The sequence below is a fragment of the Melanotaenia boesemani genome, chromosome 1 (genome assembly GCF_017639745.1).
Source record: "Melanotaenia boesemani isolate fMelBoe1 chromosome 1, fMelBoe1.pri, whole genome shotgun sequence".
NCBI lineage: Eukaryota > Metazoa > Chordata > Actinopteri > Atheriniformes > Melanotaeniidae > Melanotaenia > Melanotaenia boesemani.
The window spans coordinates 18,766,387-18,793,421 of NC_055682.1; the positions used below are offsets into that span (position 1 = coordinate 18,766,387).

At 38.3% G+C, this 27,035-nt stretch overlaps 1 protein-coding gene across 12 annotated transcripts in view; it reads right to left on the bottom strand.

Moving 5' to 3' along the window:
- The window catches only part of tjp1a (tight junction protein 1a), a 100,370-nt gene that overhangs the window by 11,650 nt on the left and 61,685 nt on the right, over positions 1–27,035 (bottom strand). For 7 of the 12 annotated variants that reach the window (XM_041992626.1, XM_041992619.1, XM_041992592.1 and 4 more), the window contains 19 exons: positions 17,937–17,993; positions 16,814–16,938; positions 16,584–16,686; positions 16,068–16,389; positions 15,763–15,866; positions 14,964–15,132; positions 14,609–14,741; positions 10,904–11,040; positions 10,560–10,665; positions 10,205–10,355; positions 8,869–8,977; positions 8,555–8,774; positions 7,178–7,362; positions 6,675–6,770; positions 4,891–4,917; positions 2,595–2,677; positions 2,020–2,230; positions 819–919; positions 364–714 (listed from right to left, as the gene is read on the bottom strand). In XM_041992626.1, coding sequence (XP_041848560.1) covers positions 364–714; positions 819–919; positions 2,020–2,230; positions 2,595–2,677; positions 4,891–4,917; positions 6,675–6,770; positions 7,178–7,362; positions 8,555–8,774; positions 8,869–8,977; positions 10,205–10,355; positions 10,560–10,665; positions 10,904–11,040; positions 14,609–14,741; positions 14,964–15,132; positions 15,763–15,866; positions 16,068–16,389; positions 16,584–16,686; positions 16,814–16,938; positions 17,937–17,993 — 2,790 coding nt within the window. The remainder of the gene's footprint in view (positions 1–363; positions 715–818; positions 920–2,019; positions 2,231–2,594; positions 2,678–4,890; positions 4,918–6,674; positions 6,771–7,177; positions 7,363–8,554; positions 8,775–8,868; positions 8,978–10,204; positions 10,356–10,559; positions 10,666–10,903; positions 11,041–14,608; positions 14,742–14,963; positions 15,133–15,762; positions 15,867–16,067; positions 16,390–16,583; positions 16,687–16,813; positions 16,939–17,936; positions 17,994–27,035) is intronic. The other 5 variants (XM_041992601.1, XM_041992684.1, XM_041992635.1 and 2 more) reach the window with 1 other exon arrangement.

Sequence of the window (27,035 nt, forward strand, 5' to 3'; positions counted from 1 at the left end):
CTGCTAAGACAGCTTGTATTAGTACAGAGTAAAACAGTAACAGTAAAACTTGTCAAGATCTTCTCGTTTTCAAAAGTGAAAAATAAATAAACACCACACTAACAAACATCAATCAGCGAACACACAGGAATAAATAGATAAAATAAATCTGTATATATTTATATATATATATATATATATATAAATTATGATAAATACCTGACCAAAGAGGTTTGCAATTTCTCACTGATATTGTTTTGTAATAGTAGATAGAGTAACTGTAAAAAGAAAGAAGTGCCTTCAATAGCGCCTCCAGAAAACCCTTCTAACGCACACCACGTCCTCCAGACAACAGGGGAGACGTACAGCTCTCAGAAACGCTACCTGCTGAGGCGCTGGTGCCTTGAACCCAGCTGGGTCGATGCGGTTCAAGGGGTCTGGTTGTACAGTGTGCTGGAAGCCAGCATAGCCGGGAGGCTCCTGGATGACAGGTGGATCATCACGGACAGGCTCGGAGGAGCGGGTGATGGCCGGCTCCGTAGGTGGACCCACATCATCATTCAGCGTTTCATCCAGCTCCTGGTCAGTGTAAGCTCCTCCTTCCGTGTCAGTGTCCTCGTAGTCAGAGGTGTGGCGACTGTCAGTGCTGTACATGGAATACTCGCTACCTGGTGCCGACAGGTAGGAAAGGCGATCGTCATGGATGTCCAGATCATCCTCAGCTGCTCCATCAGCCTGAGGAGAAAAAAAAAAAAAAAAAAAAAAAACAAATAAAATGAGAGAAGTAAGATCCAACTAAATACCAGTCTAAACTGCTGCTTATGTGTGTTTGTGCTTACCTTGCCTTCTGAGACCCACACCAGCTGGTTCTGTTGCTGCTGGATAATTTCTTTCAGTGCTCCAAACCAACCGTCATTCATACTGTTCAAATTAATGGTTGCTGAATGCACAGAGAGAGGACGGCAAAAAATAAAAAAAGTAAAATTAATGAATAATATCAGTTAAGGAATTATGTCATCTATATCATTACAAATGAAAGCTTGTGGCATTCACATTGATCTATAAATAATCTGCCACTTTTAAATATTTCAAGTGTGAAAATTATAACACTGCTTGGAAAAAAAAAGTTAAGATAGTTTCTCTTAATGAAAAATGGTAGGCAAGAGGAAATGTTTGGGATAAGTTCCTGGAAACATTCTGGTCTTATGTATTACTTGTTCATCTTATGCAAGCAATAAAATAAAAATTTCAAACTGGCTAAAATGGTCATTTCATAATGTCATTAAGCAGAACATATTTAAACATTTCTGTAATAAAAAGATGAAACAGCAGAGGTAAACATTTATCTCACTGCACGGTGGGTGCTTGGAAAGAGGAATCTGAGCAGTATTTTTGATGCAAAGTGCAAAGACCGAATGTGAGCAAAGAGAAAAGCACTCTAAGGCCTATCAATCTCTCGTCAACAGGGGTTACTGAGGTTACAGCACAATCCTTGACAGGGAGTGTGTGCCTAGAAAGGGACCTGGGGACTGTCTCAACAAGCTTGTAAGGATAGCACAAGGCCAGGCACATCAAGTCCAGGGTGGCAGCAACCTCCAAAACTGCAGTCTTAAACTGTCAGTTGAATGCAAAACAGGGCTACCCCCCGAAAGACTCGTTGGGTTAAATTGTAAGGGTCCTGGCTCAGCCATTTCTCAGTTGATGTGCTGACATCAACGCCTCAGCATCCCCAGAAAAAAGTGTCACTGACCACATGCCACATGAATTTAGGACTTCTTTGCTACAATGCCTCAAGTATTTTTCTAGATAGCCATTATTTTTTTCCCCTAAACTCTTAAAGAGTAGTGATTCTTCATGTCCACTCATCCAAATTAAAGTGTGAACTGTATGAAAAGCAGTCATGAATCAGGGTATGACTAGTAACAAAATTAAAGAGTGCAACAACTCCATGTTATGGTCCCAAGTTCTGCCCCAGAAAATACTGGCTTAGGAGAAAATCTTAGGGCAAAATACGCCCCTTCCACTGGAGAAGTCACTCACTGGTGAAGAGGTGGTGGTTGTTCTTTCTTAATTTGAGAGCTCGTTCATAAAGCTTCCTTGCGCTCTTCCTAGAATCTGGGCAGAGTCGAGTCCTCATGTTCTTGACACCTTGCTTGGTGTCTGGGTTGAGAAACACGACAATTGGATACCACTGGGCGTAGTTCAGACGGTCCACTGCATTAGGAGTGATGTCCAGAACTGCATGTTTGTCCTGTTTGTGCAGAGAACAAGAAAAACATATTGATTGTTCATATACTGAGCTTTCAACAGTGTAAAGATAAGACATGTTAAAGACGCAGTACCTTCAGTTCAATAAAATTCATTCATTTCTTTCAACATTCTGAATGCAGTAAATCTTGGTCTTTGCAAATTAAGTTGGATTTTTTTAAAATGACCCTGAAATGAATGCATTGTTAAGGTTGAGACACCCAATAGTGCTAAAGAGTGCAACACACCAGAGGGCAGCAGTGAGTTATAAATATTATAGTGCTGTTACCATCTTTTTATTACCAAAACAAATCCATCAAAAGATACCTGCATGTCTGTCCTATTTGTGTGCTTTTAGTTTTACTCACTCTGTCAATGATCTGTTTAATGGTGTGTAGGCGAATGATGCCAGAGTTTTTCTGGTCAGTTCCAGCATCCCTTGGTTCGCTCTCTATGAAAGACAAATGGACAGTCACTGCATCACATCAACACAAGAGACCAACACCAATAAACGCAGGCTGTGCCCCAATTAGACATCTTTGTAGTGTGCAGTTGTCGACTCCCATAAATAGAGCAGTTAAATAAAGAACAATAATCTCTGTATAGGAGAGGACAAGTGTACGTTTATGAAAACGGCCAGATAATACATACAAAATGAGGACAGCAGCCAATTCATGCAAACAGTCATTAGGTATTTTGGGTGGGATTAGGGAATGAGAGTCAGTGTTTAATGAAATATGTGTGTGCAAGTAGCAGTTTAAATTACAGTGCAGGAAATGTGTTACGTGAGGAACATTGACATTAAATATGCACATACAAGAGCAGGAGGGATTAATGAGAGTACGGTGTCATTGTAAAACCTTGGGGATTTAAGCAAGGATGTGAAGAGGGGTTTACAATTCAAACAAAGATAAGCAATGGTTTCCTGCCTAGAAACACAAGGTTCAAAAGAGGACAGTCATCTCACTAGGATGTTCAGTATAGTAAGGACTCAAACACATCATGAGGCTTGGCTTAATTTCTAATAGGATCTGGAATCTGGAAACACCTGTCATAGGTATCATATGGAGTTTAAGAAATAGCACATTAAATATAGCCATGCATGCAGAGGTTCAAGCATATGCAGGAATATTTAACAGTAAACATTGGGATATATTGTCCGTTTTTCTACAACTTAATTTATTTTTAAATCGTGACTGAGACATTAGTATTCCATCACTGCATTAACAAAACCGTGATGGAGACATACAAACAAATGTATTATGTACAATTCATTACATGATCTGTCATCAAAACTGAAAATAACACCACACAGTTGTAGCGCCAGCTCATGTTTCTCTGTTGTCTGAAACTTTGTTGCATAAAATAAAAATTATGATCACATAGTGGCTTTATTAATTTTTTGTTTGTGCACTTACTTGAACCCAATTTTACTCTGCCCATGGATTTACTACAAACACTGATGATTATTTTGGCATATGTGCATTCCCATACACTTAGTTCATTTTTCATATATGCTTAATTTTTTCCAAGTTTATTTTCCCATCAATCCACAATTTAATGGTTTGCTAAAATATAAAGATGGGGTCTACAGATATCATTTACAATATTGGGATGCTATTAATAATAAAGATTCAAAGGGTGAGCAGATGTCAACTTAAAGAGTTATGTTAATGTTATATTGATCTGCTCTCAAATTTGGTTTAACATTAAGTGTGATTTTATTTATATACAAACAAGGTGAAAAAAGGGCAAAATTTCCATTAAAAACTAAGTATAAAAGTCAAGACAGCTAGTCTTGTAATGGTTGTCATTCATTACTCCTTTTAATAGTAAACGGTGGATTGTCAGACTTTATAAGATCTGTCCCTCACCTTTACTACAAGTTATTTTTGCACAGCTCAACATGCAGCCTTGCTGTTGTCATTATATATGATGAAGTCTTAATTAAGAAGGGGAATAACACTGAATTTAATGTAGGTTTATTTCTGTATGCAGAAAAATATCATTTTTTTTATTCACATTCATTAACATTGGCTAATCTCCACTAAGGACAACAGAAGATATCACAATGACACACAAGCACGTAAATACTGGAACTACGCAGAATGTAGAACAGCAGACAAAAGTTCATTCTTCACATCAGCTGCATTTTCATTAAATCCAAAACATGCACAATTCCACAGACAAAGTGCTTGTTGATCAATGCTGACAACTTGCTAAATGTCTTCTTAAGTGAATGCCATGTAAGATTTTTTTTCAAGCCTTAAATTGATTTATTTTCACCGTTAGAATACATAACAGCCTTTTTTAGAGTGAAATCCAATTTTAGGACAAGACTTCCTTCCCACAAAAGTCTCAAATTCATCTCAGTGTCTGTGGAAATTTGGCTGTGTGTCAGTATGATATTACTTTTCTTAAGTCTCATGTTTCCATTAAGTTTTGCTTGTTGTCATAGCAGGATTGTAATGAGAAGTGAGTTACTGCAAGATGTGATGACCATATTAAATTTAGTGTTACCCCCCTGTATGCATTAACCAAGCAATGGCTGTTGTTTAAACATAAACAGAATAGGGAACTAGCCACCAAACACTTTTATATAGATTATCTGCCATTCACTGAGTCAAATAAAACAAATAAAATCTGATTCACTAAGTGACATACTTTCTCCTCCTTGTTGTTGCTGTGTTTCTGAAAAGAAAATACAGTCACATAAACATCACTGGAGTTGTGCAAATAAACATCAAGGAATGGAAACACTTTATTTGTGGGTGTGTGCTGAATGTGTTTTGGGTTGCTCTGGCATGTGTGGTTGTGCACTTCCAGTTACTGAAATGCAAGTGTTAAAATGAAAACCACACATTTATGATGCTTGCAATTTCCCAACATAAGAGGAGGTGGATGAGGATTAAAATTAAAATAAATATTTAGCTCAGTGTTTGGAGTCTGGAAATGAGAAATAAACAGAAGGAAAAAAGAATAAAACATAAAACAACTTGACTGACCTATAAAAAGCATTCTAAGATAAACAGGGACTATCTAACAAGAGCTATAGTTTTGTAAAGTTGTTCTGAGCCTCGTGAAGAACTATGATTTTTTTTTTCCAAGGATTTTCTATCTAAGATTTATCCCATATTTTTGCCTTTAAAGATTCTTAGTGAAATATTAATCTATTAAGAAATAAAGACTGAAGGAAGTCAGTTCAGACAGAATATGGAAGTTATGTTTTTCATGCTCTCCTTTATGGGTAGAACACATTTGCCTGTAAGTATTCTAGTGAATTTGTAAGTGAACACAGAGAATTTTGGTAAACATTTGTTGATAGAAAACGTTGTTTACATCCCTTTAATCCGTTCGTGCATGCTAACCAGTAGCTTGCCAATGGTATTTTTCATAGATGTTAGCCTTAAGCTAACTTGTCAGCTTTTATACATTTTTATGTGTAATTTTATGTGATTTCCCTGAGACAATGAACGTGTTTCCAGTGAGATACTTATGTGTTTTCTGTATATTTGCTTAAACAGATTCAGCCTTGGATCTGTCGAGCTGTTGCAGCAGGCTAGATCACGCCACACACGCATGCAGTGGCAGTATATGCATTACATTATATATAACGTTATAATCGATTATGTCTGTTGCTCGTCCGTATCACGATGCATCTTAGAAATTATTAAATTCAACACCTCCAATGTCTAAATTTGAAAAGTAGGAAGGACCCTAATATTGAGTCAATCATTCTAAAATTCATTAAATTGTTCAATAATATTATTTTACTACTATCAATTGTCAGTTAAATATTTTAAATTTCTAGTCTATAACACTGCAGAGTTACATTTTCACAAATGACTGACTACTAAAGTTGCTGTGTTTAATCAGATTTGTAATCATTTTGTTTGTTAACAGAATGTTGTGTCAGTCCTCACAGAAGCAGCACATTATAAGGACAAGACAAGGAAAAGACATTCCCAAGCAACAGTATTGCCTGATGAATGTCTCTACTCAAAGTAAATATGTCATTACTGTTACATTATTGCTCCTCAAATTTTCTTGAAGTGAAAAACTTGGTTAAATACGGAACAATACAGAACCCTGAATCAAATCAAATATATCCAAGTTAAAAAAAAACACTTCCCAGAAGCAAATTCATAAACATCCTGAATATGACCTTTTTTAAAGCATTACAGTGGCTTCAAACAGCATGTCAGTCACTGTAAGGGCACAGAGCAACATTTGGATTTTATTTAAAATGTGAGGAAGATAATAAAGACACAGTCCCAACAGTGAGTTCTATATTAACTACTAACCACTAATAAGAGTACTTGATGCTGAGATTACAGTTTTAGCAGTACAGACTAAATTAAGAGTTTGGTCTCAAACCAAGACACACAGAAGCACACTACACAAAACATAAATGTTTAAATAAATAAGACGTATGCTTCAACACTTACTTGCTAATTCAAAAATGTCTGGCTCCTCCCTGGCCAGTTTCTCTCTGGCGACGTCTGCTATCGGCCCAAAGATAACCACAGGCCTCAGGAACCCAGCTGTAATTCAGCAAAATCATATCAAGTAGAATTTGCATGTTATATACATTAACTGATAATTGTTGATATGTTCAATGCACAGATGAATGTTCATTAAAATGTACAGTCATATACAGAATTAAGTACTGATGGTCAGAGGAGCAAAGTGAAAAAATTCATCATCACATCTAAAACACATCTATTTATGCCATGCTCTTAAGTTTACATTAACTCATGGATTTTGGAAATTTTTAAACCACCCCTTAGGTAATTCTGCCTCACAAAATAAAGGACAAAACCTGCATTTTTTAGCTGTAAGAAACCTGTCCGTTTCTTAATTTTACAATAAAGTCTGGGAAACGTATGATAAACATACACAGAAGTGTATAAATGTATTATTGTAGCTGGCTTGGATTCTGCATTCTTACCTTCCCTCAGCACAACTCTCTCATAGGCAGGGAATTTGGTCTGAACTGGCTGGGCTGACAGGTCCTCCCTGCTTTTCCGCAAATTCCTCTTGGAACTTCGCAAGCCTCGGAATCTCCAGAAGTCTGCTCTGTCACCTCCTGGTGTTTTAGGAAGGGTGTACTGCACACTGGATAGTTGTTCAGCCCTGGACAGGGAAGAGTGCATGTAAGGTCAACTTTGGAGATTTCACTCAAAACTGTACACCATTAAATAGTTCAGATGTTAAGCATCTGAATCCCTGCTGTTCAGAGTAGGCACAGCAAGATGCTGGTGCTGTAATTGCAAATCCCTCATCTAGAACTGAGTCACAGAAGGTCTTTGGCGCTGCAAGTGACAACATGCTGTTGATGTCTAAAAGAATTTTATGTGAAATAAAGGTATTTGTGGTATGAGGCTGATGATAAATTAGATTGATAGTTTAATATTTAAAATATGGAGAGCCTAAATATGTTAACATCTGCCTACCATCTGCAAACAAGTAACAGTCATACTCAGTTACGTTTGTATGCAGATTTCAATGAGGCTCCATCAGATACTCTAAGCTGTAAAACTGAGCACAAGCTAATATTTCAAAGTAAAATGACAAGGCCACTTTTTAAACCAATTGACAGATATCCAGATTTATGAATACACACTACATGGATTTTCATATATTGAGGCCATCTAGTTAGTATCAGTTTCCTATAATTTATGTGATTAAATCACTGCACAGGGGTCAATGTCATTTACATTTAGAATGACTGGAAACCAACAGGGATGAGAGGTAAGGTGAGTAAGGGTAAGTGACTTTGAATAATTCAAAATCACTAAAATTCTAAAAATATGTTTTGACAGGGTTAACTCAGCAGAGAGGCTGGGGTGTATCTCATAAAGCTGGACGTATGTAATAAAAAGAAATTTGAAAAAGAAAGTGGAAAGCTTTTTTTTTTTCAGCAGACACGGAAGGATCTCTATAAAACTACCAGAGGCTGTTCAGATAGACCTAAACACAGTTGGCCAGATCACAGTTTATATTAAATCCTCCAACCTTTAGCCCTCACCAAATCCTCCCAAACTTCAAACCACAGTGTTTTATCTTACACAAATAATGTTAAGATAATCATATAAAAAAAACCCTGTTTATAAAACACTATAACACTGATGTTTTCCAGAAATACATTGTAAAGGAATATAAATTAGGATTAATGTGCGAAATGTAGTAGAAATAATGAGTAAATACAAATAATCTTCACTTGAATGTCCCTTGATACTCTCTGATCAACTGCACGTTGCTCATTCATTAAGTCCCAGAACAAGCTTTTCAAGAATTAAAAGGTGTGACCTAACAAATTGTTTACCTGTTCTTGTTGGGAATTATGCCTCTCTCCACTTCTTGATGGCTCTTCCCAATACGAATAGCAAGCCAGGAGCCTAATTTGCCATTGTACAGTGTATCTACTACTCGGAACACCTCCCCCTTGTTAAAGCTTAGTCCATATGGAGACTCTTTTTCATATTCAAAATGTGTACGAATATAGAAGGAGTCTCCCACGTCTGATTCCACTATCCTCCGGTACACTTAAACAGAAGGATAAAAAAACTGATTATTAGAATGTAACTGTGCAGGTTTTGAAGCTGAGTGCCAAGGCATTTAAAACAAAACACAGCTCACCATCTTTTTTCTTTTGAGCCAGAATGGTAACTTCTTCTCCTCTTGGAAGATCCAGCAGAAAGAGCACAGCCTCCTCCCGAATAATATTAGCAAAGTCCACATTATTCACCTACAGAAGCAGAAGAAGTGAAATCACAAAGCTGCTGGAGGACTATTGGGAGTCTGACAACTTGCTGCTAATAGAAAAATGGCTTAAAAAAATCATAGATAAATGCTCACAAGAATTACTGCAATATACTGGATTTAAATGTTCTCTGCTCCCATTTCTAGTTTTAGTGGAACAAAATGATAAGTTTCCAAAGTTGTGGAAACTTGAGTTTTTGTTCAATTAAAAGTTAAAACATCTCAACTGAAGCACTGAAGGTATTTCTCATCCAACCAAGCAGCCTCCAGGCCTGGTCTCCTGCTGCTGACCTAAACACAATAAATGCTGTTTATTGACTTTGCTTGAGGGGCAGCGGGGGAATCAGAAACACATGGACAGGGTCAATGAACCTCAAAAGACACCTTCATTCTTTCCAGAAACAGAAGGGCTTGACGTCTTTATCTCCTCTAGCACACCGTGACCAAAGGGAAACCACCTAAGGCTGGAAAACAATGTCATGGAAGTCTCTAAGATGTGTTTGTACAGTTGGGGAGCATACAAAGGCACAAAAGGATGTCTAGAGTGTAGAGCGGGAGAAATGTAGGACATTTTTATGTAAGGAGATAACAATATCGATAGATTTGTTTATTTAATGAGCTGTTTTTAAATATTAGTTTCATGAAAAAAGTGTTGAGTTAAAAACTTGACCACAGTTGTGTGGTATAAGTTGAACTGGTCAGTCTAACAGCAGGTGTAACGCTGCAATATAAAGAGTGGATGAATGGATCCAACACTGACATCAAGAGGGTTTCCATCATCCCACCAACAAAATTACACTAGTGTTCAGAGACACAAACAGTCAACTGTTCGAAGGTCACAATGTAAGAACGGCCACTATTGTGTCTTCACACTGGAAAACAAGGGGAGTTTTGAAATGAAGCAGAGCCAGGGAATGACTCATAAACTGACATAAATTGTGCTGTATTCCCAAGAACTCTTTACATAGAAGTATATCTATTGTGACCATGAAAAACAGTTTTACCAGTTCCAAGACAGAGTAGGAAGCCATGTCTTGTTTCTTTTGACAGTAACACCAAATACTCTTCCCACATCATTCATGTGACATGGAAAAAGTTATAATTAATACTTTGTGAAGAAAATTTGAGATTATAATATGTTTTTGTTGTTTTGTTTAAATAAAAATGAAGAAAAGAAAGGCATATTGCTGAGAAGATAGGAATGCAGCCATACCCTGAGAATTTGGTCTCCCTCCTCTAGCCCCTCCTTAGCTGCTGGACTGTCCTCCAAAACTCCTGCCACAAAAATTCCCACGTCGTTCCCTCCTGCTAACCGCAGACCCACACTTTCTCCCTTCTTGAACTTGACCAGCTTCATACTTGGCCTGCAGGAAAACAAAGTTAGACAAACAGAGCCAAAGATAAAGGTCAGCAAATCATGGATTTAAAAACAATCATTCTAAAAGACTCAGAAGAATTTCAGCAGTTCAAGCGAGCACAGCATTCCATTATTAAAGTGAATAATATGAGCACTCAATTGACCATGCTGCTGATGTTCACATTTGCTCTCAGGTTGTTGGAACATTTACCTGAGAATGCTGTCATCATGAGCAGCGCTGGGCACAGGTGCATCAGATGGGCTTACAGGCAGGTCCACGTCAGGCTGACCAGACTGTGCATAAACAGGCTTTGGTTCTGCAAAAAATTATTGATTATCGTTACTGTAATATCATAAAATCATATTTTCTCAGAATATTTCTCAGAAATATTCACTACAAATGTTAAAACTAAAAGGGATGTGTCAACATGTAAAGTAAATAAGACCACAGATGAGATGGCTGTAAGATGAGAGAAATGTATAAGGTGGAACACATTTAGATGAACATTAGAGACTATAATAATTTCCAATGATGACATAGAGGGGTTTCTTTACCGGGTAGAGGAGGTAACTGTTTGTCACTGGAGCTGGCCTGGTCACTGGCCTGAGACAGCACACCATCATCAGAGCTTTTCAGTGGTGTAGATATGGCCCCTGGTTTGATCATGTGATCCTCATCTCGACTTCGATGGCTGCAATTATTTATATTAATTAAAAAACAAAAACAAGCCAGTACGAGAGGACTAGCAGTAACACTTTACATGACAGCATGCCTTAAATGACTGCAACATTTTTTCAGTGTGTACAGATGTGCATGTATGTCCTGTTTAGTAGTTTTGCCCTTTGCTAACATTACCAGGAAGAAAGAAAACAAACCCAAAAGGAAACTGCATGGAACACAGACTACGTCACAGGGCATGTGGGAAAAAAATTGAAAGAAAAGACAATAAGCAATTAAAAGAAGGATGTGCTGCTTGGTCAAAAAGACCCTGCACATTCAAGACCAGTTCAAAGTGGTGTTTCCTTGAATGGGGAAACTTAAAGTGATGTTGTATGTGCAGTCATAAGGTGAGATAAAAATATCTGAACCAGAAACTATTTAAGTTCAATAGAAGCTAAGAAAGCTAAACAGGGCTTAATATGTATTCCAAATGACAGGGATTGATAAAAGCTTTCATTTTTACAGTCCATCCTTTAACCTTGCCAGTAAAACCACAGAAAAAAAAGAAAAGAAAAATCAGACTCAGGCAGGATACTTTCCAGTCAAAGATCCTGTTTAACCTGAATAAAATAAATCAGGAAAAAAAAATGTGTGCTCAAGTCTGGCAGGTTACGGAATAGAAAGCACTGCAGCTTAAAACAATGGTTAAATTCCAATCTAATCACATAACTCCTGCCACACTTGAGCTGTATTCAAAAGCTTCTGAGCAACAACACGGAGGTGCAGATTGTGCCACCAGTGAGATTACCCAACTTCTCTCATTGAGACAAACATAAAGGTGCTACGTACAATTCCTTTTATACACAAATAACTGACAAACTGGGTCAAAATGGACAGCTGTACAGCTGCAGTGCCCACTTTCAACATTTTCCCATCAGTTTGGCTTTTTGTAGGCCCCTGAATTCATCCAGTAGTTCTCATTACATTGCAGTTTTACAAATTAATTTTACCTTTACAATTTTATACAACAGAATGAACCAGCACTACAGAATAGAGCTGCTGTGCAGGGAGAAAGGTAAACGAGTGAGCTGCATCCTGAGGACACGTAACATAATTGAAACACTGTGTGCGTGTGTATAATGAATGAAAGAAACTGAGTGAGAATGAGGGGGAAAAGAGGGACAAACAGAGCAAGAATAAAGAACAGAAAGGGGGAGAGTGGTGTGGCCTACATCTTCTGCTCTTTGCAGCAGCGTGGTGCTAAAGAAGGAGTCACAATGACAAACGCTGTTTGACAGAACCCTCTGTTTCATCCCCTCACACATTTTGATCGTATGGGTACAGGCAAAAGAAAGCATATAAGTGAGAAAGAGAGTGTAAAGGAGAGAAGGAGATGCACAGTAAGATCAGTCTCTTTACACTGAAAGCAATCCTACTTAAAAAAAATCTGACTCAACAAAATTGAGTAGTTACAAAGATCTTCGTGAAAAACTAACAGAATTTCACCCTCACAAAGTAAAAAGCTGAAAATGAAGCAAAACGACGGAAACTGCTACATATTTTGGGAGAAAAAAAAGAGTTACTTACACAAATGTGTCTGTAAGCTGAACCATGACCCCTGTTAAGATGATTTTATCCTAATACACAACACAGGAAGGCTTGTGCCTAGTTACACAGTATATCCAAGCTCACTTACAGAAATCTGATGATGGACTTTTTTTGATGATCTGCTGTATTAAAAACATGGACCAGTGCTCTGCCCTGAGGAGAGGAATGCCCCAAAGCCCTTTAGCCAATCAGGTTCAGCCCACCATCTGGTCTGGGCCAAAGCACTGTGGGAAGTATGTCAAATTCCCTTTTTACCCCTCTGAAACGAGGAGATAGAAACAACAGTCCTTTACATCATAGTCTAGTTGCAGTTCCTACATCAAAATCACACGAGAAACAAGTCTCACTTCTAATATGTTACAATTACAATGCTTAACACAGGGGTGCCCAAGTTCGGTCCTGCAAATTTTAGATGCAACCCTTCTCCAACACACTTCAATCAGATGCCATCTGCATGTCATTCAGCTCTGCAGAGGCCTAGTAACAAGCAAGTCATTGGATTCAGGTGTGTTGGAGAAGGGTTGCATCTAAAAGTTGCAGGATGGTCGATCTCGAGGACCAGACTTGGGCACCCCTGGCTTAACAGATTTGCCGACAGCATTACATGATGTATAAAAAAATAAAAACAAAAAAACTCTTGTGAATTTAACAATGATTAAAGCACAAGCAGGACTGAAGAAACCAATACCTAGTAGTGCAAAGGGAACAAAACAAACACACAGGCCTTGTTGTTAGAGGGACAGAGTCGCCTAAACTGGAAGCAATCTGTACAGTTGTGCCCTTTTCCTGCATTGAAACAAGTACAGTAAATCCACAATCTGACACAATTTACCATCTAATGCCATGGCTGCACTCAAGGTTAATCTACTCAAAAACTATGACTGACAAGCAACTAAAAAGCCACTTTGAAAAGCAGCATCATAGTAAGCAAGCATTCTGACCTAAACCCATAGGTGTTCTACTTTGCGTGTCCAAGTAGTTTAGGTAAGGCTACTGCATTTAGCAGTTTACGTTTGACTTCGTGCACCTGCTCTAGTTGACAACTTGCCATATAAGTCAGCAATGACTATCAGCCATCTCAGGAATAACATCTATGGTTGATTTTTTTTATCTGGCTTTGAACAATATTGATATTCTTTATTGTCTTTGTTTTAGTTTTAGTTATGGTGACCTATTTCACCTGCAACTCAAGGCTCATGCCAGCATAAAGAAACAGCTTAGGTTATGTTGGGCATTGATAGTTTTTGAAAGCCCTGCTTTAATACACACCTCTTAACAGCATTGAAAAAATTCTGTGAACTCTTTAAAGAAAAGGTTAACATACACCGTCTTTTCTCGTTGCTGCTGATAATAGAATTATTGCAGGTCAGTTTCATTTTCAAGACCTATTATCAACTGCATCAGTCCTCATAGGCTTGTTACCTCACCCTGTTTAAAGTCCAAGCACCATCCCGACTGAGATGTCATTTTTCCTTCTGTGTGTCAGCTATGAAAAGCAAAGCAGTCTCTACACTACAAGGACAACTTACAGAAAGCTCCAACTTGGCAGTAAGGAAAGGAAGAGGAGAAAGAGATGATCCTGATATTTACTACAGAATATATGTTGGTAATAAATATCAAAGAGTTTAAAAAAAGCATGACTGTGTGTACTATTAAACGTGCACAGGTTTGCATTCTCATACACTTTCAAAACAAGTTCATACACCAGCAGTAGATGGATCAATCCCTCCTCTCTTGCCTCATTCTGTCCCAAAGAAAGTCACTACTGAAACTCATTGATGGCTCCACAGGGAGCGTGATGGTTTATGCATGTTATGTCTCCATATATTGATTGATGCCTTCTTGCTGCAATGTGCTTACTCAGCACCCACTCACCTGTGGGTGTGAACATGATGTATGGAGTGGGTGGGAGTATGGATGTGTCATGTGTGACAGCTTTGCCCCATTACCAGATTTGCAGTCAGGTGAGTATGTTTGTGCGCTTCACCTACCTGCCATTGCTTATCTGCCGAGGTGAGTGACGGAGGTGGTCCGACATTTCGGGCCTGTCGGGTGAACGTGATCGACCTCTCCCAAGGGATCGATTGGAATGGTCTGATGTCAGTGAATGGATCTCTGAAATGTCTGTGAAAATAAGTGTGTATCAGCCTTTAATCAATGATCTGAACCAAAACAAAATCAAAATGAGATAAATAATAACAGGCCTGCCTACAATTATCTCCTCTTAGTGCTTAAAATGTTTTAGATTTCTCTTTTGGAGAGTACAAAAAAAATACAGTTGCACCTTTTAAAACCCATTAGTAGCTGCATCACACACACAACAATGTTACATGTTGCTTGTCTCACCATCTCTGTCAGAGTTATTGGCTGATGGGATGCTGTCATCAAGGTCAGGAATGTTGAGCAGTGTGGCTCGTTCATCTCTCTGGACCACCATTTTAAGCTTGCCCTTCGATCTCTCAATCAGCTTCTTAGCATCTATCAGTGAGAGGTTCTCTGTAACAGTGCCATTGATCTGCCAGAGGAAAAGGAGCCGTTCAGCACAAGAACTAAACTGCCACACTACCTCTACAACATGTTTTCTATGGTGTATAAATGCTTTTGAATGTTTTAAAAGCACAGAATGGTTAAGCTAACAATGCTTTTAGTGTTGTCACAGACACAAGGAGTTAAAAGAAATATGATATGCTACACTGATTTAAGTACAACAAAATTTTATGTTGCTGTAGATTAGTTTCTGTCATGCATCCATATTTCAACTACAGTATGTCTATCCTCTAAAACAAAAAATAAATAAAGTGGATTTCCTGTGCATTTTTAAGAAAAGATAATTCATTCATTCACAGACTGAGTGTGGGGAAATATAAAAGGAATAAAGGAAAGTGTGGTATTCTTGTTGGTGAGTCTGCATACTAGTTAACTGTGACCTCACGCTTGAAGCTATGTTTTTTTGATCACAGCCTGGGATAAAATTTCAGTTAAAAAGAGACCTGATACCCTTTTGCTCTGCCATGATCTTAATTAATTAACAATTTGGCAGAACAGACATGATCATTACTTAAAAAATGAATCTTTTATGCTCATCCTAATAACTGATATTCCTGTAAGTTTTAAAACATGCAAAAAGTCCTGTCTTTTCTTTGACCTTAAGAACAACGTCTCCCTCCCGGATGTTTCCATCTCTTGCAGCAAGGCTCTCCGGAGAGATGTCTTTCACAAAGATGTGGCTGGCTAGCCGCAGTCCATATTCTGTTTTCATGGGTGATAAAAACAACAAAGAGATTAACAGAAATTATTTATTTGACCATTATCATCTCAATTTTCAGAAAACAAGATTAACAGACTGGTCCATGTGAAAATCCTTCGTTTTTACATTCTTCTGAGAAAAATTAAATATCTGTTCTAGTTCTTTAACCATCCTTTCAGATGCTGAGACATCTTAAGGCTCACCTTCATTTTTGCGCGACTTGACGAGGGTGACCTTGGCAGGCTTGGGTGGAGCAGAGGAGGCTTGTGATCGGCGATCAGATCGTGGAGAGACACTCCTCTCCCGCGAGGCACTGTGATCCCGCCTCCCGCTGCTGCTACGTTCACGATCATGGCGCCTGCTGGTACCTCCACTTGCACCTCCGTAGGCACTTTGCCCACCACGACCACTGTGGTGCTCATAACCATCATCATCCTCACTGTCTTCCTCTTCATGCTCAGACATCGTCTCCCTGTCTCCAGGCCGCGAAACTGGGATTTGTACTTTCCTTTTCCGACGAATAGTCTTGGAGAAGTGAAGTTTGGTGGTATAAGGGGCAAAGGTTAGATTTTCATTTGCATCTTAAATGTAAGATATTATATATTAATGGTGCCAAATATTCAATGAAATCTCATTGATTAATATGACTTTCTGCACAAACATGAGTCACTATGTTTTGTAAGATATCTTTTTTGTAAGATATTTTATGTTGAACTTACTATCTTTGCATTTTTGCCACTCTTGCGAAGTTGCTGAACAGCGTATGCATGCTCCACATTGTCCATAGAGACTGCATTGACCATCACAACTCGATCATTTTCTCTAAAAGAAGAAAGAATCATTTTTAAAAGTATAAGTTCTTTATATGAATTCTGAGATGGGGCTAAGGAAAAATGAACGCATTGTTTCATTATAAAATAGAACTAACGCTCATGTTGCTCCAACTTACTGTAGCAGACCCTCTGCAGGACCTCCTTTCAGCACATCAGATATCACAATGGACGTCTCTCCACTCTGGAAATGAGGGTTGTCTCGCCCACCTGAGATGGCAATGCCAAACCCAAATCCAGGAGCCTAAACACAAAGAAACAGAGACAAGACTGACTGATACACCAAAAATACTAAAACAAAATTAAATGTTCAAATTAGGCAGGGGCTTGTGATAAACACTTCTGTGCCATGAGGGAGAGTTTTAGAAGATTAAGGAAATTACTGTTAACAACAAAGCTATGCATTTGCAGCCTTGCTAATTTTCTAAGAGGCATCTGTAGGGGTTTGAGGACTGCTGTATTTTTGCCTTTGCAAAAGACAGACTCAAGGGATCATGCCATGTGAAGTAAATAGTTAATCTCACAACCAAAACATTAGAGGAAAGCTGCAAGGCTGAGAACCGCAGGTCACACTAGGCTGCTCCTTCAGCCTCAATAAAGCTGCTGTTAATTAGATTAGAGTGAGCAGGCCAGTCTAGACAGGTGCTCTCTACAATCCCACAATACAGCAGCATCAACTAAGTAGAGTTTATTGTCTCAGAGCAAAGCATATTCAGAAATCCAGCATACACTAAAACAGTGAGTAAGCTTCTTCATTAGTAGGGGAATATTATTTAAATAGTTTGATAGTTAACCTAATGATGCTTATTGTGCCACTGGGGTGAGTGAGTGGTATATTTTCCTAAATTAACTTAAGTTAGGAGGTCTAATTTCTAATAATAACAGAACAAAAAGCAAATGGAATACAAATCCATGCTCTCCTTCTTTTCCTGGAGTTGTATTAAGGAGAATAATATCTTGCCAACAGGAAGAAAATGAAATGAAGTAGTAAGGAAGTGGATGCTGATTTTTGTCTTCCTTAGCCTTGTTTCCTGCCATCTGGATTCCCTGACTATTGTTTCACTAGCACACATCCTGCTGTTACAGCTGGACCTTTTTTGCACAGAAAGAGAAGAGACAGGGATGGACAGAAGACAGATAGGAGCAAGGAGGAAAAAGTGAAGAGCACCCTGTCAAAGACAGGCAGAGAGGAGACACAAGAACAGACAGGGAAGAGTGGATTAAAGAGCTGTAAACACTTACCCTGTGAAGGGTCACTGTGTGCTGTTCCCATATGACAGTTTCCTCCATTGCTGCACTCTGCAAGACAAGAGATGAAGGATCAGTACACTGGTGTGCTAAGGCCAATTATAATAAGGTGCATACATGTTTAAATGTACTCAGATTCCAAATATAACAAGTGTTAAAAATCCTGAAACAAGCATGTTTTTGTAAAGCAAGAAAAGCATATAAACTTCTAAATGCCCACAATCTGAAAAATGATGATGTAACCGTACAAAAGTGTGAAGTGTAAATCAAGTTGCTTAGCATGAAATGTAGCTAAATATGATGACATATTTTATTTACCTTAACACTTAGGAAACAAAATAATTACACACAATTTGGCTCAGTACAGATGACAGATAACCACTGGATTTGTCTGAAATTTCATGTCTTGTTCCATTTCAGATGACAGAGTGCTTGTTTATACTACCGCTATGAGGTCATTTGTCTTTCTTATTTGCATTACTTAGTCATGGAGTACCGAAAGTCCCTGAGTGCAGCCTTTAATAATGAATTAACATTCCCATATTTTTCCTAGCTGGGTTATCTGGGAAAGTCGACTCAACATAGGTATTTAGCTATTACTCTGTCTACATTAACCTGATGATGGAAAGGAATGTTTTTCTCTCATTTTACCTCTAATTTAGATGCATGGTGTATACTTATCTTTATACAATTCACCTTTTACTGTAAGCTTTCCTCATATACTGATCAGCCATAAAAATAAAACTGCTGAGGCTTAATGTGAATAACACTGCTCATCTTGTTACAGTTTAATGTTCCACTCGGAAAACCTGTATCCTAGCATTCACATGGATGTTGCTTTGGCACTTATGACCTAAGAAAACATCCTCACAATAGCAGCCTACCCCAGCAGGAGAGCAATGGGTCCATAAAAACTGCTCAGAGAAGGGCTCAATAAACATGACGAAGAGTCTGAGGGGTTCACACATCCTCCAAACTCCCTGGATACCAACCCGATGGCATCTAATGGAAACAAGCCAGATGCATAGACCTCACCCAACAGGCTTCAGGGTCCAAAGGATCAATTGCCAATATCCCAATACCAGAGACTGCAGGACATCATCACACCTGTCTGTTTTGGTAGAATGACGAGGACTTACTCAGTTGTTGACAGGTGGTCACAATGCCAAGGCTGATTTGTGTTGATTTTACTATGTATGTTTCACATAGATTCTTTAATGTTGGCTTTTCCCAGAACAACATGGGAAATTATAGAGAACTCCTTACGTGGCACTATCAGACTGTAATAAAGTTACTGTAATTGGATCAAATGTTCATCAATTTCTTTATCAAGCAGCACTGTTCTTCAAACTTACAGAGCTCTGTACCCAGCTTTAAATGCAGCTCTTCACTGCTTCTCTCCAGCTGATTAAGCAACACTGTTGTCTCCCTGCAGGGAGTTATGATAACACAGCCTATGGCAGAGTGCTGAGCATAGTCCAATGTGGAAGAAGAAGGAAAAGACATAAACACCACTGCAGGTGGAAGGGTGCTAATTTACTACATCTTCTATAATCAGCCTTTTAAAATAACACACCATGTCATCTGTCCACCCTGTCATCATGATAATCTCACTGCCTCACCCCTTAATCAACACCTAATCTCCAAACTATCTCACCCATCATCTTCAACATCATCATGGTCATTAGTGTCATCACCTTCTTCTATCCTAAATATACATTTACAAGAGGTACCCACTGAAGAGGAGCCACCTGATAAAGGGCCTGGTATTTGTTGACAGGTCTGGAAACATAATACTGTAGACACAAGGACAAGAAACAAACAAACAAACAAACAAAAGTCTGAAGATGCAATTAATACATGAAAATAATTCTCTTATAGTGATGTTTTAAAGTGAGGTATGTGATCCTAAACAGTTTGAAGTAAGGATTCTGTAAATATTAATTTATGCTAACTTACCATAGGTCAATCTCTTCCTTACATACTTTTTCACCATGTCAGTTGGTCTAACCCTCTTGAAAACAGTTAACCATTTGATCCTGATTTACATGGCTGCCCTTTGAGGATGTGATGTATGTCCATAATTGGCATAGAGACCATGGGTTTACCCCCTCTCTACCCTCCTGTCTGCCCCTATGACTCACAAAGTAATGCCACTATTGTGTCAGGGGACCTGACCCATTTAACCACGGTTCCCCCAACATTCCCAAACGCATTCATTCCCGTGAAGTGTTTTGTGATATATTCATCCATCCGTTCATCCATTCATTCATCCAACAGACCAAGCAGACAGAGATGGGCTACACTGTGAGAAACAACAGAGTGCTGGGGTCAGGCATGCCGGTGGCCTTGTCCTTGAACTGTGGGTTGAACTGATAGGAAGAGGAGTTGGAGGGAAACAAGGTTGTGGGGTGCTGATACAGCTTAAATATACAGTACCCATGGTCAGGGTACATAAAACTCCTTAAAAGGACAACAGGTGAAAGACCACATCCCTTTTATTCAATGTTCCCCGTCATATCTGCAGTTTACATATGCACACATATTAATGAAAGTCTTTCTCTTTTTTAAAAAGTACTTGTTAATACTGTTTAAAACACCAAATGTCACCACTTTCTAAACTCAAAGATCCAACATTTGAAAACATACATAAGCCAGACAGCCACAAGCCAAACAGAGCATAGGTCATACAAGGTACTGACATGCTTTTACTAGTAAGAAGCAACTCAAGCAAATTATCTCACCAGACCTTTTAGTCCATTTAGGCCTAATACAGCATGTAAGTAGATGTGCTTGCCTCATTAAATATAAACACCATAAGACAGAAAGTTTTTAAGATCAATAGCTTGATAATAGTTTAATCTATTTAAACATATGAGAGGGGGCTGGTAGGCTTGTCACAATTAACAACTATTCAAGTAGTAGTAGCGATTATTTGAGAAAATAACCATACTCATTTACCTGTCTGAAAACAGCTGGGTGAAATTAATAGAAATATCACACTTTTACATCCTGTCGCACCTTTGTAAAAGTGTAACTTGCCTGATAATTTAAACCCATTTACTGATGTTATCTTGTTGCACCCCTGTATTCTGCTGTGGACATGTAAAATCCACAATAAGCACCTTCTGTTTAGAAAGCTTGAACATCAAACTTAAGATTTACTTTGCAATTAGTTGTCAAAAAAAATTCATGATTATGACAACACTAAGGACATACTGTGAATTAGTAGGATGGGACCTGTATCTCCTACTAGTAATACACCAATTAAGGGGACTAAATCAATAATTTTATAATGCCTGTATTTATGAATAATGCATTTGTCAGAAAATATTTCAAAATAAATTTTTAAATAATGTGGAGAGAGAGTGAGAGTGAGAGAGAGAAAGAGATAATCTGCCTGTTCGACAACATAAAGATGATTTTAAAAGAGTAATCTGTTGGGACTATAGCTATGCCTTTCCCGTAAGATTATCATAGAAACTGATCACTGCAGCTTGAAGTGATGGTTTACAAGCTTGCTGACTGATTTAAGATACAAGTAGGATGGAAAGCAGACAGTAACACAGTTTAAGTCTTACAAAAACAGGGAAAAGGGCTAAATTAATCTTATCTGTCCAAGAAAAAGAAAACTTAAGCAGCATATTAACTTCCAAGATTATCAAGTCATCGGAAGAAAAAAGATACACTGAATGAGCAAATGCTTACAGATAGCTGATGCAAATGGAGGAAAACAGAATTGTCTTAACTTTCATTATAAAAATAAAAATGCACAGAGCAGACCTTATATGAAAGAAAACTCTGAACCTGTAGCTCAGAAACAAACATGTAGTTTGATAATGTTAAATATTTTCTTACAGCTATATTTTCAAACTTGCAAATTAAAAGAACTATGAACATATTGGGCCAAAGCAAACAAACACAAGTATGTCTCTCATTTTCTTGAGAGAAGAGTAGCCAAAATACTCATAGAAACAAAGGATGAGGTATTTCTCTGAAGTCAGAGTTGTATGAAACAATAGTCTACTTGATGTTGCACAAACTGACGGCAGCCTAGTGTATTTATACATCCATATTAGTCAGGCTTGAGCTCTGGCCAGCAAGGCCCAAGGCAGGGAAACAAAGAGCAGCCATCAAATCACACACATATGTAGTTGTCACTGCGCGCACACACACGAACCAGTCATGATCTAACACTACAGAGCCTCTTTGTTCAGGCTACAGCCAGCCTTGCTTGGCCCTTCCTGCCCCACCATAACATGCAGACCAGAAAAGATGATAACAGCTCAGTCAAACTCTTCAAAGGCAGAGACTAATCCAGTTCTTCATGGGAAACTGATAGACTAACTAGAATGAAAATATGATGAAACAGACAATAATTACCTACTCAAGAGAGTAGGAGTGTTGAATTTAACCATTCCTACAATGCATCGTGATGCAGACGTGGAAGATTCTGAATCAATGCAGCAACAGAACACAATCGATTAAAAGTAATGTAATGTATATGTTCTGCCGCTGCATGTGTGTGTGGCATCCTCTAGCCTGCTACAACAGCTCAACAGATCCAAGGCTAAATCCATTTTGAAACCTTCACTTAAACTAAGCAAACATACAGAAAATACATCAATACTGGAAACACATTCATTGTCTCTGAGAAATCACGTAAAATTACACATGAAAATGTATAAAAAACGATAAGTTAGCTTAAGGCTAACATCAAGCATGTGCGAACGAACTAAAGAGGTGTACACAACTTTGTCCATCAACACTTACAGGCAAATGTGTTCTTCCCTTAAAGGAGAGCATGAAAAACATCCTAATTTCCATATTCTGTCTAAACTGACTAAAGATAGACTATGGGACCAAACACACTGCTTTACTGCAAGAAATTTTGATAACAATGTCAAATTATAGTAATATTTCTTGATTTTCCAGCAATGGAAAAATAAAGTTCAATACCAAATTTGAAAATAACAATTGTTTATGTGTATTTGTCTATATCAGGACATTCAGATTGATTTCTGAAATAATTATAGATAAACAGAGAGTTAATTATCTGACTGTATTCATTGATGAAGAAAGTAGCAATGTGCAGTGATAAAGAAAACTGAGGATACAACACACAGTGATGTATCATGATGCATCGTAGGGGTGTGCCATCTTAGGTACCTCAAGATTCGATTATTATTCAGGTTGCTTCGATTAGAATATTAAACAACCAGGACTTCCTGTTTTTTGTTTTGTTTTGTTTTTTCCCCTCACTCTGTGACTACCTTAAATCCATTCAATATCCATTAATTTAAGTAACCAAACAAACTTCTTTCCACTCACTTTTATTTATGTAAAACCATAAATAAAGCCAACACATATCCAACATATTTTTCTATGGAATCTACAGGAAAAAATGTGTTAGCAATAGTTAAGAGCAACAGTTCTGTTGGTTTGGCATACATTGTCCGAGTGGCTACCCTTGGTTAATACGCCTGTGTTGTAGGGCTGGGCGATTAATCAAATTTTAATCACAATTACAATCTGGGTTTTCAACTATCGTAAAAATGAAATCATCTCATTTTTTTGCTCCTTCGCAGTTTCCTCTTGTGCTGTTTTCAGTTGCAAATTGAGCGCCACTGGCATTGCAGTGCTCTGGTGCAGACTCCTCCCACAGCCACACCCGCTTTGGTTTTATTATGCGCGAGTTGCCAACGCCTCGCCAGTTAAGGGCTGGACACACGGGAGGCGACGTCACTCCTTCTCCGTTCATTTTCTATGGAACGCGATGAGGTAGAAAAATGTTCCAATTTTTGTGAGTCGCGACTAAATAATCCACTAGCTTCCAGAGACACAGAGAGACAACAAACGTTATAAACAAACATAACCTTTTTTTCTCAATTAACACAGTGAACAAACCAGGATTTGGGAAACTCATCAACACTTAACACAAACGGTATTACTGCCATCTTGACACCATTTTAGTGGAGTGTCTCTCCCGCCCTGTAAGATCAGTGTTGTGAAAGACTTGGCTACAGTCCAATGTTTCGTCACCGCCATGGACCTGTGGTCAAGCCGCACCATAGACCCGTATATAAATGTGGCGCTACATTTTACTGATGCAGATTTCAACGTGAAAACGAAATGTCTCAAGACAAATTTTTTCTAGATCACACCGGGCAGAACATGGCTGCTACTCTGAGACAAACAATAGCTACTGGGACCTGGTGGAAAGAAACTAGTCTGTATTACCACAGATAACGCTTCAAATATCCCCTCCTTGTCTCTCTTTCTCTAATCGAGATCTCAATTTCAATCAAAATAATCGTGATTATCATTTTTCCCATAATCAAGCAGACCCAATGCATAGCACAGAAAACTGCAAATAACCACTGAATGCTCAGAAAATGCGTTGGCATACAGTCGACTGTGAAGCCACGAGGTACTTTAGTGTAATATATTACATAGTAACTGCACAATGCTCAAGTGCATCTTTTGTATGACTAAACTTAAGGGAAAAACACTTCAAAACTCAGATGAAGTGTATGAAACTACTTACAATAATTTTTTTCTGTTAATCCTTCTGCAAGTGAGGTCTCTAAACTTAAAAAAAAAAAAAAAAAAAAAAAAAAAAACACAATATCCCCACCTCTCTCCTCCTTAATAGCCTTTCATTTTTATGTACGTACTATGCTAAAAGAAAAAGGATGCTGAAAAAGCAGCAGGAGACAATGACAATAAATCTTATGAGTAATGTCATGGGCTTGGGAGAGGATTAGAAGAAGGAAAACACAAGATCTTTATCAGTACAGAACCAATGAAATCGTTGTCCAGTTGTCCATTACGCAACACTTCCCTTATGTACCTTCCCTTTATTGGAACCACAGGAATGCTTCACAGTGGGCGCATCAAATACTTTGTCCAAAAAGCTCTCTTTGATAAAAAAAAATACATGAGATGAATATGTGGGAGAGGTCGAGAACAAAACATTAACAGCACAACACTGACCTTTCTGTAACAGAGTAAGAACAATTTCTTATCAACATTAGGTTATTTAGGGATGAATACTGAGCGACAAGCTATGCAAAAGTCAGTGTCTTGGTGACAACAAGTATGAGGCAAAGTCCTGACAAAGCTTTAGGTCAGTGTGTCTGGCCTTCTCTGATAGCTTGAGGCAGGATGTGAACAAGAGCAGCCACGACCCCACAGGAAAGCAGTCCACTTCCTGTTTGCAGGAAATAGCCACAGCTATCCAGAGAAATCCCTGCAAACTACCAAAAAATTGTTCTGGTAAAGTTAACCCCATCTTATAACTTATCTGGCTTATCTTCTTAAGAGAAGAGAAGAGAAGAGAAGAGAAGAGAAGAGAAGAGAAGAGAAGAGAAGAGAAGAGAAGAGAAGAGAAGAGAAGAGAAGAGAAAGCTTCATATAAACATACTTGAACTGTAATTCCATGAAGATGTATCACTAAAATCCTCAGAGTTAGTGTTCCCACAACATGTTAACAATTCATATTAGTGTGTCAAGTGAATTTATGTTATATGCATGAATTTTTAACTGCACTACGGTAACTTTAAAAGCACTTCTATAAACACACTCCTCATAAATACTAGCACGTCATTTATCATAAAAATTCATCATGAACCGAGAAACACACTGCACTGAATGAAAACTTCATTGGCACAATTGAATATTCTGATATATAGTCAGGCAGAAGCTAAAGCTGAAACTCAAACACTTTGAAGCAAACTTTTTTTCTTATCCATTCCAAACACTGAAAAACAACCAAGTGTTGCAGCTGTTCAATATAAGTAAATCCATCAAGTAGGAAAGTTTGGACAGAATTATTTAATGACACAATAAGCCACAATTACTGCAGTATTGCGACTGAAGTGGTTTATTCTTGTGTCACACTGAGAGTGATTAGTCAGTTTGCTATAGCAAAATGTTATGGAAAATTAAAGCACCAGAGAGTTTATTCAAACGTGACACTGTGATGTGTAGTTGCCGTTCGATTAATGGAAAGCAGTGCACATCTGAATGGGACTTAACCCATCACTAGAGCTATCCCATCCATACCAACCTCAACTCTCCCTTTATTGGACCCAAACGTAAGGGTAAAGAAGAAGAACATTAAATGCATAATTATAGACACACACACTGTCTTTCTGGGGGGCAAGCACTCAACAGCAAGCACATGCCATGCTTAAGCCGCTAGTCGAAGTTTTTACATCCTGTCTTTCAGATTACAGTGTTCTGCAACCTCATGTAACGCACATTAAAAACAACCTCAACAAAACAGCTGCCATCACCTTAAGTGTTAAACAGATGAACTCAGCAGTTCATTTTTCGGGGCAGGTTGTTTTTGTGATGGGAGGAGAGAGAGCTGTAAGCGCATGCACACACTGGTGTGCAGATAAGGGCAAGTAGCCAATAGGCAAATGATGATGATGATGATGATGCACAGCCTCAGTCAGCAGTGATGTACTGTTGTGCTGACATGCTCAAATATGTTTGAGTTAATTAGTTTCAAACAGCAGCACTACTCTGTCCCACAGCTTTGTGATAGAGCAGATATTTCAATCAGGACTATCCACAACAAAACATACAAAATATACACACTAATACGAATGCACATCTGACTGAAAATTATCTGACACTGAATCACTGCTAGAATAGAGAGGGTAGGAATAAAATAGAAAACCTATAATCCGGGCTTTTGGATTAAAACGTTAATCTGAGCGGTGCTTCCCTCTAGAAGTCTACTGCTGCTGTCTCATGAAAGCAGAAATGGATGGATGGATAAAAACTGTCATGTCAGCACACATGGTTCATACTGTGACCATTCATAGACAGATGAAAGAAACAGTTAAGCAGCAAAGAATATCCATGAATAATCACTGTTTTACTGGTGCAGCAGTCTTCTAACTCAAACATGACAAAACAATCTTTAATCCAACCAAAGATTTTCTTAAATGGAAGTCAAGTATAAAGCTTTAACTGTGGCTTGGATTGCGAAATCAAACTCATCCACAGTGAATAAATTCAGGCTCCAGGTTTTAACCCCTGCCAATGTACAGTTTGTGTAATGGCCTGATAGCTGCA